Source organism: Elaeis guineensis, chromosome 6 (genome assembly GCF_000442705.2).
Source record: "Elaeis guineensis isolate ETL-2024a chromosome 6, EG11, whole genome shotgun sequence".
Classification (NCBI taxonomy): Eukaryota; Viridiplantae; Streptophyta; class Magnoliopsida; order Arecales; family Arecaceae; genus Elaeis; species Elaeis guineensis.
This window is the reverse complement of record NC_025998.2, coordinates 106,615,994-106,635,468: the sequence shown is the minus strand read 5'-3', so window position 1 is coordinate 106,635,468 and position 19,475 is coordinate 106,615,994. Positions and strand designations below refer to the sequence as shown.

At 37.0% G+C, this 19,475-nt stretch overlaps 1 protein-coding gene across 1 annotated transcript; it reads right to left on the bottom strand.

Moving 5' to 3' along the window:
* Window positions 1-2,905: 2,905 nt before the first annotated feature.
* On the bottom strand, window positions 2,906-19,187 carry LOC105034492 (uncharacterized). The gene is made up of 3 exons (XM_010909682.3): window positions 18,983-19,187; window positions 3,882-4,032; window positions 2,906-3,735 (listed from the first exon to the last, which is right to left on the bottom strand). The coding sequence occupies exons 1-3, from the start codon at window positions 19,097-19,099 to the stop codon at window positions 3,128-3,130; spliced, it is 876 nt and encodes a 291-aa protein (XP_010907984.1). The 5' UTR covers window positions 19,100-19,187; the 3' UTR covers window positions 2,906-3,127.
* Window positions 19,188-19,475: the final 288 nt, after the last annotated feature.

Below are 19,475 nucleotides of genomic sequence, written 5' to 3'. Positions count from 1 at the left end.
TTAAGTTTTTTAAATATGGCTACATCAGTTTTTCAATTATTAGATCTAGATAATATTTCATTAAAGATTTTTAAATATATTAAATAATTAATATGTAAATGCTTGTATTAGGTTGGGCCAAGTAGGAGAATATTATAATTTATTTGATTAAACCCATCCACACATGGCCCACACTAACACGCATCGAGATTTGTATTTATATGTTTTAATTGATCTAGACTATGACTAAAATAAACCTCCGATAAAGTAATAAGAATATATTTGATGGTTTGATAAATTGAGCTCTACACAATCATTGTGGACAACATCCATCTTCCGGTCTTTGCGACTGATTCAGATACTCTCTGATGGATGAGGCACGTTATAAAAGAACTTCTACGAACTTTGTCCCTTACTCATCCTTGTGAGATCCTTCCTATTGATGATACTCTTATTAATATTAGGAAAATCAAGATGCTACTCGATGACAGCAAGGAGCATCCAGGTTGATTCTCTTGTGGTTACAAGTTATAGATAGTTACAGGCTAAATCATGTGGACTTGAACAACAATATCTAAAAGTACGATTAATTCTGCATTCAAAATTAAATTTCCTTCAATCTTCTCATCAGAATCTTTTTTGGATCTCCCACCTATGCCATTGTCTTCCTTGAGTCACCTGAGCCAAAGACCTAGTTTGCTTCATGGATAAGACCTCATATTCTCTCCCTATATCCCCCTCATTTGCCATGTTCAACAACACATCCTTGATGGACGACGGGTCATTGGCTGCATCCTCGATGCATGGTGGAGTTTGATTAGTCATCGGGCTCTTCCCACATGAGTCCTCAAGCTCTTAGATTTTCTTTTGGCTTAAGACCCAAGCTTTTTGATCGGATTTGCCAACATATCTCTTTAGCATGCATGACTTGCAGCTTAAAAGAGTATTTTGTCACACGGGTGCAAAATCTTAGTTAGAGTTAAAAAGTGGCCCTTGAAAATTGAACACACCCTTTTATATCCTTGAGTTTCGTTCATAACCGTATTGTAGTGAGGGAAGAGATCAATTTTGCGAGTTATAGTGCAAAATCTGAAATAATAAAGACAACCTATTATACGTTACCCAAAAAAAAAAAAAAAGACAACCTATTATACTGAATTAAGAACCTAGAGAATCTGAAATAAATAAATAAATAAATCTAGCATACTGAGTTTAGAACTTGGATTAATCAGACATTTGACTCCATTTTATGTTTCACATGCCAATCAGATTATTAAAGCTGTCGAGACCTTGTTAGTTGTGAGCTTCTCCAACAACAAATGCTGGTTTTTTTAGAAGGAAAAGGTCTAGTTTTCCCGTACAACTGTGTATAAGTAGGGAGCAACTGGGGATCATAGTTTCTCTCGTCTTTTCGAACCTTTTACTGGTTCCTTTCTACAGCTATATAGAATCTAGAATTCATCAGCGAGATGGCCAATCAAATCAATAAGCCTTGCATAATCTGCCATGAAACGGTTACATCAGCAAAAAACTGCGCAAGAAAACCGCCTCGCCTCTTTGGACCCTTCTACACAAATCCAGTCCATTGCTTGTCCAATGATATGAGAAAACAATGAAGATATGAGCAGAGGAACAAACACAGGAAAGACCATGCAGCTGATGTTCACAGCATTCCCTTTCTGTTTTTTATTTCCTTATATGCAGACTGTGATGTTCCCCATGGGCTCTAGATGGAACATAATGACAGAATGGCAATGTAGTTGCAACTTTAAATTTGTTCATCGGCTTACCGATTTTCGCTATAAACTTTTCTTTCGTCTGCACCCTCAAAGACTGTTAGGCAGAAACCCTATGTATAGTAGAAATTTCTCGAGTCCTGTAAAAGGTTTTGTACTCCAATATTCAGGTTATTTTTTGATAAAATATACCCAACGGTCGTTGCTTTTATCGATTGGTGGCTCCTCATATTCTCGGAAATTCTCTACCCCACCAGCCTGATAGCAGAGCCAGAAAGGTCCGTCATGTACTTATCAGTGGTTCCTACCCTCTCCCAACAACCTCTTAGATCAGGAAAGGGCCAGAGAATAGGGGAGGAAAAACGAAAAATTAATTCACAAAACAGACAATATTGATCATGGCGCAGAATGACACCCTAAAAAGGAGGACACGCTGAGTGGCATCCGACCTTGAAATTTATGATGAAATTTTTCCGGATTGAATATGCAAATCAGGTACGCTTATTAGTTCATCCTATTTTGAGCCCAAACAGAAAGAAGTTATACCAGAAACTCAGACAACATTGGATAAATAAATAAAAAGAGCAATCCATCATCTAGTAGAGTAATGCAGATTCTCCTATTGTGTGCAGATCAAAAGACTTGAAAAAATATGCACCCAAAATAAAAGGGAAGAAGAATTGAAAAAATAGCCTTAACTAAAATTTTCTTTCTTCCTTCTGCATTCTTCAATTGCTCTAAGAAAATACCATTCTTTTCCTTACAGACGGTTCATTTTGAATAAACCTAGATTTCTCTTAGACCTGGTTGATAGAGGAACATAAAAATGTCATTTCCACTTCTTATGTCAGAGCTGCTCCAACAATCTTAACAGCCTATCTATTGGGAATGAACTATAACCTGTTTAGGTTTGAATAAGGCAGGCATCATCAAGCAGGCAGCAGCATGTTTAATTCAAGACAAAGCATACTACTTCAAATTGGAAACACATTTTCTTTGAAAGAAGAACAAATGCTGACCACTATTTAACATATGATCATTTATAAGTAATGTAAAGCACAAAACCTGCTAAATAAAAAATAAAAAAAAAAAAAAAAACCTTGCCAACCAGACAAGTAACCGCAGTGATAAGTCCAAATCTCATGTCATGCATAAAACCTGCAATATCCTGCTGTAAAACACAACATACGTATGTCAAGAATATTAAGTTAACATGTTAGAGTAAATAGCATCAGAACATATTCCCAAATTACATCCCAGTGATGACAAAGAAGGTAGCACCAGTAGCACATACAGAAGATTCAGATAGGATACAATATTAACTCTAAGCCAAATCCCAACACCAACTATATGTTCAGATTAAGTCTAACTAAACAGCCAGTAACAGCCTAAAGGCCTAGCTTTTATGAGTTTCAGCAATTAACCGGAGAGGCCTGGGGCTGATGTTGCCCATCATCACAGTTCATAGAAGGTGCATCTTTGGGAACTGAAGCTTCATTATCCTTGTGGGTTCCATTCTCTGGCACCTTGTTGTCCATCTCTGTCTCAGCTGAGGCCTCTTCTTTCTCATCAGTTGCTGGAGGCAGTATTTCAGCATCAGCTGGTTTTTCGGTTTCAGGCTCCCCTTCCTTCTCGGCTTCCTCTGGCACTGCTGCAGCAGGATCAACCTTACTGCTTTCTTCTAACTTCTCAGTTTTCTCTTCAACATTTACTTTGACTTCGTCCAGCGAAGCTTGTCCGACAGCTCCCTCTTTCACTGCAGTTTCTACAGAAACAACCTCATCTTTGGACTTGTCCTCACCACCTTCAGCTTCCTTCATTTTTTCATCAAATGCACGTGTATCTTCAACTGTTGCATCCTCTGTTGCAGGAGCTTCATTCACACCATCACTATCTTTATTTTTATTTCCTCCTTTTTTTGAGCTTGATTTTCTCTCTCTTTTTTTTGGCTTTTCACCTTCTGGGGTCTCTGTTGCCTTTGCCTTTTCACTAATTCTTGCAGAGCGTCTCGGGGTATCACCTGTTTAATCCATGTCAGAAAAGAAATGATAAAAGGAACCACATTTGCAAACATGTATGCAAAGCTTGTGCATATGCATGGAAGAGGTGGAGGGTAAGTTGGCGAGCAAGCATGAGAGAGAAAGAGCAAGAGAGAGAGAGAGAGACCAGTTCCCCAGTCAAATTCAGAAGATGCTGGATTTCCTGGGTGTGAACGCAAATAAATATCCAACTGTCTCTTGTTTTTAACCTCTTCGCCTGTTGGTGATATGAAAACTATCTCATTCCTATACGGCGTTCCACCCTTCTTGGGCATAAACTGCAAATATCAGAAAAGATACCACGTTACTAAGCCAAGAAAACGAAAATGTAAAGTGCTCTGTGTGTTCTCTATGTGTAACAAGTTACAAAAATTTCTACAAATATGACATCAAAGTATCAGATCTTACTCCATGAGAAAATCCAGTACAAGAGATTGACACAATTTCCAACTGAAACAGTTCTTTGTAGGAAAGAATATGCTCAGGAATTTTAATTACCACAAAATAGGACTTCCGAAAACCTTACTGGAAATGAAAAAAAATTGAACATCACATTTCCAAAAACAATTCCAATGACAAAATGCTGCACAGAAGAAACATAACCCTTTTCCCTTATACATCTATGGAAGACAAGGTGGAGGTTCTAACACATCCCAATTTCTACGTCTCCAGTATACCAGTGGGTATATATCCACAGATATACATATACATGATGACAAATGCAGTACCAAAATTTGTAATTTCCTTGTTTTTCAGGTTTTAATTATTATGATCCCAACTTCCAACTTAGCAAGCACTCTTGTATTTGAGGTCTAAGAAGTATGTACACTTGAACATATGAGGGCTGGTATATATATCTTCTGAAGAAACAAAACTTGTTAATATAGAAGCAAAAATCTACATAACTTCTGATTTTAACTATCATAATAGTGAACCATATTAAGGACTTTGTAATTCATAAAAAAATAAAAATAAAACAATTTCCCACTTTGGGACTTGTTTGGGAATGATCCACTGGTTCCTATAGGACCAAGAGGGGAAGAGAGCGGAGGAGGGGGAGAGAGGGAGGTAGCATGAGAAAGGAGACGGAGATCACCAGAGTAGTGGGCCAGATCTCGGTGGGATTTTGAAAAAATTAAATTAAAAATCTCTGCAGATCTTTTTTTCAATTCAATAGGGATCAAGGCCCTTGACCCCTTGCCCTCTCCCTCTATGCTCCCACTGCCTCCTCTCCCCTCCAGCAATATCTTCCCCTTCCAATCCAGTTGGATACAGCGGATTGTTCCCAAACATGCCCTTAAGGAGACAAATGACATTGAAGAGTCTATTGTATGATGGATATGCCATGTAGTGTTGAATAGAGATCTATGACAAAGCATTAGTAAATGTTACCAATCAACTATTCTAGTTCATGCAGCCTAAACTTCCAATAAAACTAAGGAAAAAAACCCTTCCATATTTTAGGTTTCATGGACTTCCACAGTTATAGAAGAATGAACAGAATGATTTCATATTAAACCCACATGAAAAAAAAAAAATTATAATTATACATCTACCTCTGTCTATCAAAGGGGTATGTGCTTGTAGTAAAGCATAGGAAATAAGTAATTTGCCAGTTCAAGGAAAGCAAACAACAAATGTTACTATTTGATGGCATAATTACAAAGCAATGCACAAATGTTCCTCGTACGTTTAAGATTGGTTAGATAGGCATATTCCCAAGATCGTACAAAAGAACCATAAAATGTCAGAATAAAAAGTCAAAATGTGGGAAGCACCAAAAAGAAGAAAATGGAGAAGATAACCTGTGGAATCAACAAAAGAAGTTGTAAATTTGATTATTTAAAAGCTTTCCATCCCATATGCCAATTCAGATGCATTGATTTACACAATCTTAAGATTAATGAATTTGAGTATGTAAAAGCTTTGCATACCATATGCCAATTCAGATTCCTTGTGTTACACAATCTTAAGATTGATTACCATAACCTTCAGTCACGTACAAAGTGTCAATAACAAGATTGCAGTGAACGACCAAAATTTAAACATTAAATTGTACATCTTAGACCAAAACACTCAAACTATCAGAAAGAAAGAAATGTTGCTTGTGAGGTTACAATAAAGCTTGTTTAGAAGGGTTGTCTATATGGAATTGGGTGTACAACTAAATTCATTAAGCAATACCATAATTGCAGTTTCCTTTTGAGGATGTTGTCGGATTAACTATTTCATGGCACAAAACAAGATAAATCAAAAAATTTCCAATTCCAGTCAAAGAATGGCCCCAAAATGCTAAGACATGGTTTGATTAATAAAGAATAGTTAGGTCTGGCAGAATCTTTGATGTTTACCTAGTAATGAAGATAGGATAAAATTCTATTTGTAAAAACTGCTAGAAAACCAAAAGCTAATGAAAGAATTTGGTCAGGATTGTAAGATAACAAATACATTTTCCATTCAAAACCATTTTTGGACAATATTTAAAAAAGAACAAAAGCAAATAAGAGGATGTAAGAAAGGCTGATAGGTTGTTTAGGTCTTCAGTTTTTGCCATAAATGTGTAAGGTCAAAAACAGTTATTTTGAAAACTTTTTCAGGTTTTTTCTAGAACATATTGCAACAGGGAAGAGAGAAAATGTAGTCTAAGGGGGATTTGGCAAGCTAAGGTAACTTTTTGTTTAAAAGCTAGATGGAAGGTTATTTATGATATGAGGGTGGAGATATGCAGATTTGGTATAAATACTTGAAAATCTAATACTTGTTAGAAGTGGGGTGATGTCCTAAAATCCATTTGCATTTTAATTGTAAGAATAGTTGAGAAATCATATCTATCTCCCACCCCCATAATCATATACAATATAGGGTTATGTGACATAGATTTGCCATAGAGCCAAAAAAGAGTCAACAAGTACTTCAGAGGTTTATCCAGGTGGACAAGGCATTATCTACATGAAAAATTAGATGGTTCTACTCCTACATACTAAAAACTTGCTCATACCCATGGGCGAGGTTGGGCATTGCACATAATGGCAGCATGGAGTTCCTCCTTCACCCAGGTCAAACCTTGCATTGACACCTAGGTGCCAGGTATATTGTGTTGGTACCAAGACTTGTACCGATTACCCAACGATATAGTACAATATGGTACAGTACCATGCCATTCCATTCCAGACCGTACCAACAAAGCCAGAGATGGCGAGAGGGGCAGAGAGAGAAGGAAAGTGAGAAAAAGAGAGAGGGGGGCAGGAAGGAGAGGGAGGAAAGGAAAGAGAGGAGGGAGAGGGAGGGGGAGAGAGAGGGCAGGGGGCTGCACAAAATAGGGGCTCCATCCCTAACTTTTTTCGAATTGATTAAGTCAGCAAACTAGCCAGAAAGGAGAGGAAGGGAAGGAGAGCAGGGAGAGGGAGGGGGGAGAGAGAGAGGGCAGTGGGCAGCGGGCCGCACAAAACAAGGGCTCCACCCTTTTTTGTTTTTTTTCAAATTTCTTAAGTGAAGTCGGCAAACTAGGCAAGAAGGAGATGAAGGAGGGGGAAGAGAGAGCACAGTGGGCCGCACAAAATAAGGGCTGCATCGTCTGGTTCCAATAGGTTTGACGAACACTAGATTTTCTACTTGCAGGAGATTTAACAACAAATCAAAAAGGAGAAGTGATTGAGTTTTTGTCAAGGGTCAGCAAGGATGAGAAGATCTAAGATAACAATAATGGAGCTTGAGGGAAATACTCAAGAAATTTAGCATAGAGATTGATGGGGAAAGTAAAAATTCTTAACACAACCTAAAATTATCTTATTATTATTATTATTATTATTATTATTATTATTATTATTATTATTATTATTATTATTATTATTATTATTATTATTATTATTATTATTATCACATGTGGAGAGCTATAATACTCATAGGATGTATAAGAACAATTGATAAATAGATCAAAACACCTTTAGCATCACTTATTTAAAGAAAATGGAAAGGCCAAATCTATACCAATTTATAGATTGGTTAAATGACCAAACTACACCTCCGTTTCCTTTTATCCTAATAAACACAAATGGCAAATAATTACTCATTTCCCCATGTGAGCACTCAAAAGATGTACATATACAACAGTGCTTACCTTAGAAATCCCTGATAGACAATCTAGAAAGTGGACAGGGAACTAGGCTAACATGGAGGGGAGCTACAAGAAAGGTCAGGAAGGTTCAAACCAGTGCCAAAGGTTACACTTAATAAGAATGACCAACAAATAAAAGATTTAAAAGATCAATCCAAATAGTCATTCACCCCAAGAAGTCCCACTAAATCATCATATAGATGTGCATGCATATGTATTTAAATGTCACTCATGCCACTCAACATGACACATGATGGATTGCACTGGCACCTAATTGACAAGTGACATTGGCACAGTGCCAATCACATGCTGATGCTTGGAATGCCATGGTGCCCAAACATGCCATGCATGCCACATACAAGCATGAAACTTGTCACTATATGGATCATGCCAATATCAGTGGTCCAATACTTTCAGTACTTTTTTACACACTAACACATAGAGGAGTGATGGACTTCAATATGGTCATGGCATCCTCCTAGTTATTCCTTTCGAACCAAAAAGTAAGAATCACTTCTCCCAATTTAACAATAATTATCTAGTTTGATTCATTTGCACATCACTGTCATCCTTTACTTCCTCCATCAAGATTTTGGGGAGTTTTTGCAGAAATTTTGTTTTATTTATTTTCTAGTCTAGGGGCCTCCTTATCTTTTCTATTTTCTAGGATAGGCCCAAGAGGGAATGCTAGAGAAAAAACTACGTAGTCCAATGCCTTGGCATGGTGCAGGCAAAGCACTTATGCTTGAAACTCTTCATATTCCAAAAAGCGTTGGGATCAAATATGACAAAAAATAAAAAAATTCCGACCATACAGGAGTATTAGGCCACTGATAAAATAAGTCCACAAGTGAAGGCTATTCTCATTAATATGGTAGACATTCTCATCTTGTTTGATCCAATTGTACATACTATCATCCCTGATGCCTCATGGTTACATTAAGTAACATCCAAGTAGGGGTGAAAATGGACCAAGTAGTATCCACATTTCCATATCCATATGTAGATATAGGTTTTAGCTTCCAACCAATATTTATGTCCATATTTGTATGCGTCAAAGAAAAGCAGATAAACATATGCATACACAAATATCCAATTGGTGATTCCTTTTGCACTTCCATTCAATTTTATATAGCTCTCATAAACTTTGAAGGGAAGTACAGGTTGAACATCAGCATGTCTCTAATTTACTTTTCTTTTCACACAGCTATATCCTTGATTTGATGGATCCGTCCTTAAAAGTCATCAATATGTCTTTAATTAACTTTTCATACTGCAGTATCTTTGACTTGGTGGATTGCATCCTTAATAGTCATTTTCTAATCCAAAAAATATAACTTAGTGGAAGTATCAAGATCGACTAAAGATTCAGGTCATTAAGATGACTTAGAAAGATATTGTTGTTAGTTCGATCATTTATTTGTTCTAGAAAAGTATTAAGATAAAGTCAGGTGGCCTATAGATTTATCTTGAGTTAATAAAATGTAAAGTGGAAGAATATCCTACCCATAAAGTCTAACTATCTGAGTTATGCCCATATTTATAATCATATTGTCAATATGCCATATCTGTTTAACACAAATGTGGACACAAATTTTAGCATCCAATTAATATCCATATCCATATTTGTATTTGCCAAATAAAAATCATGAGGATATGATACACTACTGCCCAATCTGTATACCATCTTTGTTTAGCCTCATATACAAGGAGGCCACCACCACCTAGAATTATTTCAATGCATTCATTTCTTGTTTCCCATAAAGCACTCTTTGGAAAAAAAAAATGTCACTAAAAAGGTCATGCACAAACTCTATCTTCCTCTCTCAAGTTGAAAACAGCATTAAAATGAAGTCCAGATATGGGATCAACATGGTTGGATATTTAAAAAGAAAAAAACTATATTCAAATAACAAGCATCTTGTGATCCCAAAGAGCTTGCCTGCTACAAGTAATGACAAATCTATGTACTAAATAAAAACCGGATGCCATGACAAAAGAATGGTGAAAAAAAAGGAAATGTTAATGGAAACAAAAATATAATGACAATTATCATCATCAATTTATTGTTTTTTTTTTTTTTTTTGAAATAAACGGCTAGAGTATATATCATCTAGTTGACTTGCGGAATATAATATATACTTTGAGTATTTACAAAAATGATCATGCTACAAATCACAAAGCTTTTCTACTTTTGCCTACTAACCCCCAAATAGACACTAGTCTCCACATGCGACATCCAGATATAGTGAACACAACAAGGTGTGCGCAATAAACTACCTAGATATTCTAGTCATTAATAATAGTTACCCCTTGATATGGCATTCATGATTTCCTTTATTGTGAATTTCAAATAGCCAATAACAACCAAGAACAGATTTGCATCATAGATTTTCCATGACCTTCCGATAGATTCACACCTAATCATTCTTACAACTTCAAGAAACCTTAGAACCCACCATGATACCATAAAATGGAGAGAAGAGGTAGTAGCCAAATGAGTCACTAGATAAGCACTAACACAAAATCTACCATGAGGACAAAAACTTCCCAAGATAGATAACTTTCTTCAAATTTAAATGGTAAGTGACCTTCACCATGCATGGCATAGAGATTATATAGCATAGGAGGAACAAGTCTCTAACTCAGTGCATTTAAACAAAAACAAGTTCCCAAAATACACAATCCCACATTTCTAAGGGACACAATAAAAGTAATCATAGACAACTTTGAACTTGAAAATTAGTGACAACTAATCATGACTTAAAATGCAACCATTAACCAATATATTTAAAAATCAAAAAATTCATGGAGCATGTGCATCATGAAATGGGCTTCCCTAGGGCATAAGCCAACTAAGCGGGCCTACTACAACCAAACTTTGGTTTCCCCTTGGTAAGGTTCTTCGTCTCGGTGCTAGACGTTGTATCAATATCATCTTATTACAATGTTGGTACGTCCGATACAGTATCCGGTTTAGCATATCAAGTGTCAATACGCCCCGTACCACATATTGGTTCGATACTAGTACCGTATGGTTGGTACATACCAATATCGACGGTTCCGACTGGTATGGCAAACCTTAGTTCATGGAACCTCCAATATCATGCACCTCTAATCAATAAGAACTTGCTCATGATTTCAACTCTTCAACAAGCACTTGGTGATGTAAATCCACAAACATTTTTTATAATAATACTTGGTTTGTTTTATTCATAAACTTCTCTTTCATACCACTTCTCTTGTATCGAATAGTTTAATAATTATGAATGATCCTCTTCCAAGTAGGACCCTTTTATTATTTGAATAAGTGAGAGGAAAAGAAACAAAGTGAGTAAGCATTCTTCGTCAACTCCTTGGCAATGGTGATTCTTCTTTCCGAACCAACTCCATGGGATTAAGCATTCTTTGTCAACTCCATGGGATCAAACCATTAGTTTTCATGAATAATTTGAGATATTTTTCTTCACTATGGATGCCTTCAACTCTTCCCACATGCTTGACAATCATAGTTAAGAACTACGTTCTTCAAAATGAACTAAAACATTAATGAAGAATTGACATGACCCCCATCATAATTAATCCACTTCATCAACAAAGATATGTTACCATTGATATGATCAGAGTCACTAGCAAAGTTCATGTGAATCATAGGAAGCTTCATCTAAATAAATATTAAAATTAGTTGCAAACCCAAGCAATAAGTTGCAGATCATGAATCTCACTATAGTAAAGATGATCTTCATCACTGCATTCCTTTGAAACATGAAAAGCATCCTCATGATATAAGACTTCATAACATCTATAAGGTCTTGTCAATGCTGCACTTGTCTCCTCAAGTCATCCATTTAGTTGTCTCACAAAATGGGTTGATGAACTGAAGTTTCATTGGCTAATCCATGTCCAATCCATGCATACAATGATGGACCACCGCGATCAACCAAGATCTGGTACCAACTTGATGCAGGAACCAAATGGAGAGGCAACACATGCAAGACGTCAAATAAGTATCACCCCCTTATAGGATACATAAGGGGAGAAGCAATAATAAAAACTCCATAAATAAAAAAAGTTCTACCTTCAACCTACATAGTACAAAGATTGTATAGCATAGGATAGAACAAGTATAAAGAATGTATACTATAGGAAGGAACAAGCATCCATCTCTATGCATTAAATAGGAACTAGTTTCCAATATAGTGTCTCCCAATTTCCAAGGGCAATAAAACAAGCAATGATAAACCTAGCTTCCAACTATCAGGAATTAATTGCAACAACAAGCCATACCCTTAATATGAACCAACCAAAATATTCAAAATCAAAATTGAGTTATGAAAGCTGCTTCATGGCATGGGCTTTAGGCTTCATTACTAGGGCTTTAGGCTTCATTGCTAGGGCTTTGGGCTTCAACAACCACCTAATTGTTCCTACTTTAGTTGCTTTGGGCTGCCCAAGGTTGTCAAATGACCTCTGCTATCCTAGACATTGACACTTTTAAAATCCTAAAGGTATATACATACATAGCTGTTTTCACTATTCCTGGGATGTTGAGATGGACCGCCTCTATGGACCTACAAGACAACGAACAAGAGTGAGATCTTGCCAGATTAACTCCAGCTAGGCTCTCTGATGCTTAAGTCGGAGAGGGTTTGCAATGGGAATCAAGAAGCCAAAGAGAGAGAGACAAGGCTTGTCCCCTGGTTAAGATGTTTTTCTCGTTACCTTTCCTGAAGGGCCTTTGGATCTATTTGTAGTTGGAGCCCCCAATCTTCTGAAATTGAATCCCAACAAACTTGAGGTTATGTCGTAACAAACTGTTGACATGGCATCACAGCTTTGGAGACATGCTGTAACAACCAGGCATATGGTAAAATTGCACACGCCTTTGAAGCAGGACTATGTTGCTTCTTTCACAAAGAAGGCTCTACTCAGTCTGGATCAATTAGCAAGATCATCGAGTTCAGCTGAGAGGTGCCAACCTCGAAGGCCAGCACTTCTGGTATGCTCGGCCTAGCCTTCAAGTATGCCTGAAGAAACCCGACCAGAATACCTTGGAGAATTTCTATGCGCGTCAGATCCGCTAGAAGAGTCATGAGTTGTACAAATCCTTGCACAGCACATCATGCTGGTCATTTATCGTCACACAATAGCAAAGTGGGTTCTTGAGTAAAACATATTCCTAAAAATTAATAAAATCATATGTTTTCATATACAAAGTCATACATGCATGCATACATAAACACATGCAGTAAGGTCGTCAACTATTTAAGTTATGCGATAATAAAATTCCTTGGTTCAATCACTTTAGTTTCACTTAATAAGTTTTTCCTTAAGTTATTTAAAGGATTTAAAAACGTCTTAAAAATATAGCATGTTCAAGCATCAATTAATATTTAAGGTAACAAATAAGTTAAAAAATAAATATTTTTTTACTTAGAGAAATAAGTTAAAAAATGCAATGCTTTCAATAATCAACCAACAAAATGCCAACCCAAGAAAAAAAAGAGCAAACCTTAGGTCGCTAGGCACCTACTTAGGTGCTAAAATAGATGCTCAAACAGCCAACTTGCTCAAAGGCCTAGAAAGTGCTAGGTGACTGAGTGCCAAACGCTTAAACAACAACCTGTGACCACCTTAGAGTACCCCTTAGTCGACTTCATTAGACTTGGTCCACAGGCACCTCTAATGTCACAATACATAGTTATGTTGCTTGAGTGAAAACTTATTTTCATTAGATATTTGGTGGTGTATTGAGCTCAATGGAGTACATGGAGTTTATCGACCAATACGAGACTTTAAGAGAAAAATACAAATCTGAAAGAAAATATTAACCAAAAATTGTTTTATCGGTTCATTATAATTCTAAAACGTGGCAACATAAAATCTTTAGAACATGCATTAAAAAAAAAAAAAAAAAACAAAACAAAGTTGCAGACATTATTGGAAGAAATAGAAGAGAGAATAGGTGCAATTATAGTAGTCATATGGCACCATGGTAAAAGATAACGATTCAACAAGCAATAGGTCATTACTATGATATCCTATATAAAATTTCACCAGAAGCTGGAAAAAATATAATTGTCCCCATTTCCTTACAAAAAATGATTAATTAATTAACCCATTTTAAACATAATGTAAAATTAAATGCCAATGCAGTCTGCCTGACAATCTTGACAATAGAAATATCAATAATCATTTATATATTGTCCATCAAATGAAACTCCCTATACAAACAAATAGTCTTATGTTGCCTTAGGCTAAGAAAAAGGGCATCCTAGTGCATGAAGCTCCCACCACTCCATGGTCTAGGGAGGGTCAAATATACGTAGTCTTACCCTCACGTGCAGAGAGGTTATTTTTTTGCATTTTGAACCCATGACACCTAGGTCATATGAAGCAACCTTACCATTGCACCAAGGCATGTCGTCTTCTGTTGTATTTTGCTAACTCACCAAAAATTCCATCCCAAGAATAATTTAGCTCACTATACACAAAAAAAAAAAGAATAATTTAGATTAAGTTTTGACAGCATAGGCACCATGTAAAGGGATGAACAAGCCAATATTGAGTGAGATAGGTCCAGCTCAAGCTCTGCTTGTTTCAACTCGAGTCATCTCCAAGCTTGTTTTTGGTTAATGGGACAAGATAGTAATGAAGTGGCCAAGATTGGCCGAACAATTAGCTAAGATGTGGATAAAGCGCAATGGTTTCGAGTATCATGATGACAAGGTCGAGATGGAAGCAAAGAGGCAAAGAATGTACCAAGGAAATTTGGCGAGTGTGGAGATTGACAACTGCAGTAGGGACTATCTAGGACTAGGTTTAAATGTCACCACTAATTTTTATTGACAAGAGAGGGTTAAATGAAAAGAGGGAAGAGGAGAGAAGATAGGGTTCTAAGGTAGACTAAATATGTCAGGAAAAAGCTAGGGCCGGTGGTGGGTTTTGCCCCCTCTACATCTCCATTAAAATATTACTTGATAGGAACTCCTCGAGTGGCATGCAAGAAGACTAGAGTTTGAAGGGCTAGAAAAGTAAGTCTATTAATATACTAACAAAACAAATGTTAAGAAAAGTAATTAAGTTGGAAGTTTATTAGGTATTTGCATATTTAGTGACAAGAGCAGCTGCTATTAAAAGAAATTAAAACTAGAATTAGATCGAACTTTGTTTTGATCTTGGAGACTTGGAAATTATTGGTCATAAGTTGCTGACTGAGATATGTGTTTGATCTATAAGGATTGAATTGTCTCTTTCTTGAAAGAAAAGTGAATGTGTCGTGATCAAAGTAATGTTTGTTTAAAAAAAAATCCGTAGAGACACCAAATTGAGTTTTGGTGGTTAATAATTAAAAATTATTGAAAAGGGTTGAATTTAGTATTTGAAATTTATGAAGAAACTTTGAGATTTAAAATGCGACCTCCACTATTTAGATTACATAAACTTAAAGAAAGTATATGAACAGGATCTACTTTTTCACTAATTCGTACATGCAGTGACCCACTACCACTGCCTCAAGCCCCACCACATCAAGATCGGAAATGCAAAAACAAGTCCCCTATTTTCATGCGATGGACCCACTACCACCACCTCAAACCCCACCTCCTAGCGCCTTAGGCATCCCTACTTCCTCTTCTCCTCAACTTCTTGATCAAGCCATTATCTCTCCCTCTTTTGTCTCCTCTCTCCTCAATGTTTCCCTTCCTCTCTCTATCTCTCGATGGAATCAAGTCCCCCACCACCATCGTCCTGGTAATCGTCATCACCATTAAGCCAAGCATCACCATCCACCATTGTCTTGTCCCTCTTAGGCTCCCTTCACATCACCCAACAAGTCTATGCCTACGCCTTCCCCATAGCATTGACCCCCACCCCCATCCTTACCTTCGCTCTCACCTCCACCAGCTTGGATCCTGACACCATGGTGGCTAATTCTCTGATACTTTTGTACTTCAAATGTGCGAGTCTCGAAAATGCTCGGCAAATGTTAGATGAGCCTATAAGGAATGTCACTTCTTGGAATGTACCAAAATTTCGAAGTTGGTGAGTTCAGGAATCACTTGAATAAGGAGGGAGTGCAAAAGCTCATGATTTTGGATGCAAATGGAAGGAGTGAAGCTGGATGGTTTCTTGTTTCCATTGTTTTATCTTTACATGACTAGCTTGTGAGAGGGAGATCCATTGTTTATTATGAGGAACGATTTGGATCTATGCTTGGATTAGTATGTAGGGAGTTGCCTAATCAGTATGTAAACAAGCATGTGAGTTCCAAAAGGCAGGTTTTGATGAAATGACATCAAACAATTTAATCACTTGAACCACCATGATTGCGAGCTTTACTGGAAGTCAGAAACTAAAATTAACATCTCTCGCAAGAGCTCGAGAAGATTGTATGGGAACAGAAAGGCACTCTTGTTAGACTTAGGATTTCGTAAGTAACTTTCAAGTTCTTGGTAAATGAATTAAATAAGTCAATTAAAAATTTGGAGGATTTTAGAAATTATTCTTAAATTTATGCTACTGCATCATGGGTTATTAGGTCTTGAAGGTAATATTTTGGAATAGTTGCACTTAACTGTAGTCTGCATTCACAAGATAAGTAACCTTAACCTAATCAAAATAATTTTAAATAGTATATTTATTTTCAAAATATATTTTGTAACAATTCTTGTTAAGTCCTTTGAAAATTGTATAATCTGCTTCCTATATCTGTAAATTGGATCAAGCAGAAAATTATTATGTTATTGAACTATTAAATATCTATGACATCCATGTACTTTATAATCATGAGTTATTGCCATAATTATGAAAAATAATTGATTTATTAGAAACTTTTGCATATACTTCTAGATTGTGTATTTTTGAAGTGTTTGAAATATTTATTTGAAAAATCATGCCTATATATCAATTATTTGAATTTTGATATTCATGTATAATTGTGGATTGATAAATTATTGAGTCATATTGGTACATTACAAAAATAAAACGTAGTAACATTGATTAAATAATTGGATTTTATGTGCGTTGATTGGACTGCCGATCTGGCTATTTTTTGGACCTTGCCAATAAGGATTATATGTTGGCATTTGATCATTTCGAGCAAGATTCGCCATCTCCATATCAAACCCTGTACCAGTACCATCCTATGACAGTGTTGGTATGTGGTTCAGTATAGTATGAGACAGCATACCATCGGTGCAACACAAGACACCATACTAGTACGGTATGGTACGCCCCGTGTCCAACAGTACAGGAAATTACAGCAAACCGTGGTTTCAGGATTTGATTACTTTGGACCTACTCCATAGAGGTTACATCCAATCCGTTAGACCTATTTCGTGGAGGTTAAGTGCAATACTTTATACCTACTTTGTAGGAGTTAAGACGATATTTGAGACCTACCATGCAGGGTTAAATATCATCTTTGGGCCCTATCACAAGGTTGATATGTGGCTGTAATTGTATGGACTGAAGACTCGATAAAATATTTTAGAAAATAACAATCATACAATACAGAAAATATTGGCATAAGTACCCTTGGCTTTGAAATTGGTTTTCTAAAATGTTCTTCGAATCATATTTGAATTATTGATTTCGAAAGTAATATATTTGCAACATTTTGGAACTACATGTATGACTTTGATCATGGAAGTACTATTTTGCTAAATAAATTATTTGTATCACACACTCATTATGGTTTTATTTGTTATATTTGTTTGCTCTCTCTGATTATGGTTTTGGTTATTTATTGGACTATTAGCTCACTCTTCTGATTTCTGCATTTTTGCAAAGTTCAAGGCACAGGTGAAAAGGATAGAGGTTGGATTATGAGATTAGAATAAGGCACTAAGTTTAGCTGTATCAAACAATCCTTTAGAATTTTCTTTAGAACCTCTTGAGTACCGTTATATATAGAATTATATGAATCTCTTAAAATTTTGTAAGTGGTTATGTTGTTCAGTTATAGTTTATCTGAAAATGTAAGGAGAGAATATTTTGGGAACTGGTTGGTTAGTTTTGGAAATTGTTTAATATTTTTAAAATTTAATCATTATCCTACCTATTTAGTGGATAATTGTTGGTTCGCTTATATTTGTTTAATTGACAGGGTGTTGGCTTGCATGCTTGTAAGGCCCAGCCCTACATGCGTGCGGCGGATTGTCACCATGCTTGAACGTGGGTCAGGGACATGACATATAAAGAACAACAAAAAACGAAAAAAAAAAAAAAAAAACATAGGTGAAATTCAAATTACTGCATAACTCGCAGTAATCAAGCTTCAATTACCTTAAATCTCCTATGTTCTGTAACCAGATTTAAAACTTTCTATCAGACAAATGGAAAAGGGTGGGAAGCAGGCATGAAAATGTAATTAGTGGAGAAAGAACACAACCCTAGTAAGAAATTCATGTTTAGCCATACTTCCATCCACACCACTGGCATCAAAACATCAGAGGGCTTTTCTATTGCAGTCATATTTCCAGTATAGAACCAAAAAGATCAACGCAGGCCAAACAGTCTCATCAGCTGGGACTACCTACCATCATAAAACAAGTCATACCTAACCCTACACCGCGCCAACACCCAAGCACTTCATCTAGGCGGTTCGGGAAGGAAACACTGCAATTCGCCGCGATCAAGCACCCACAGCCTCAAAATCTCACAAACTCAACAAGAAAACACAGCTTCGAAACCCTAATCCCTAATAGAACCGCTCCAAAACCAATCTTGATCAAGAAATCGCCGGAAAAAGACAAGAAAAAAAAGCTAAGAAACCCTAGCAGGCAAAGAAAGTACTCCGCAAAAGACAAACGGAACCAAGATCTCAGCTCAAAAGCATAAAACCAACCGGAGAACAAGAAATTAGGACAGGAAAAGAGAAGTACGAATCAGAGGTCCCAAAATCAAACCAATTTGGATGAAGAAACCACCGGAAACCGACACGGTAAAAGCTCAGAAACCCTAGCAGGCAAAGCAAGAACACCACAAAAGACAAATGGAACCAAGATCTGAGCTCAGAAGCATAAAAACAACCAGCAAACAAGAAATTAGGACAGGATAAGAGAAGCACAAATCAGAGGTCCCAAAAAAGATGGAAAGATTCGAAACCGAACCTTTTTCCTCCAGCCCGGTGGCGCCGGGAGCTCCACGGAGACGACCTCCTCCGCCCCGCGCTCCTTCTCGGCGGGTGATTCCTCGACTACCTTCTTCTCTCCGTCATGGGCTGCCATCCGCTCTGTTTTCGAGTTTTCCTCGGACAAGTTCCCGCTCTCGGATGCACGAATGAATTGGCATAAGCCGGGGGATAAAAATATTTATAAATATTTATAGGAGGAAGACGGTTTTAAAAGACCGCAGCGTCTCGCCCGGTGCCCCCGCTCGCACCGACCCCGCAAACGGCGTCACAGGAACGGCGGTCGTGAAGGATTCCAGAGCCCGATTGGAACCGGGGTTTTCGCATCCGTCATAATCGCTACGGTCTTGACTTGGGAAGACGCGCTACGGTACACGTAGCTGATGATGATCTGATGTAAGTAATGGTCTCAGCTTGGTGCTATAAAAATACCGGCCTCATGCGACGAGGCTAATCCCATGGATGGAGACAGA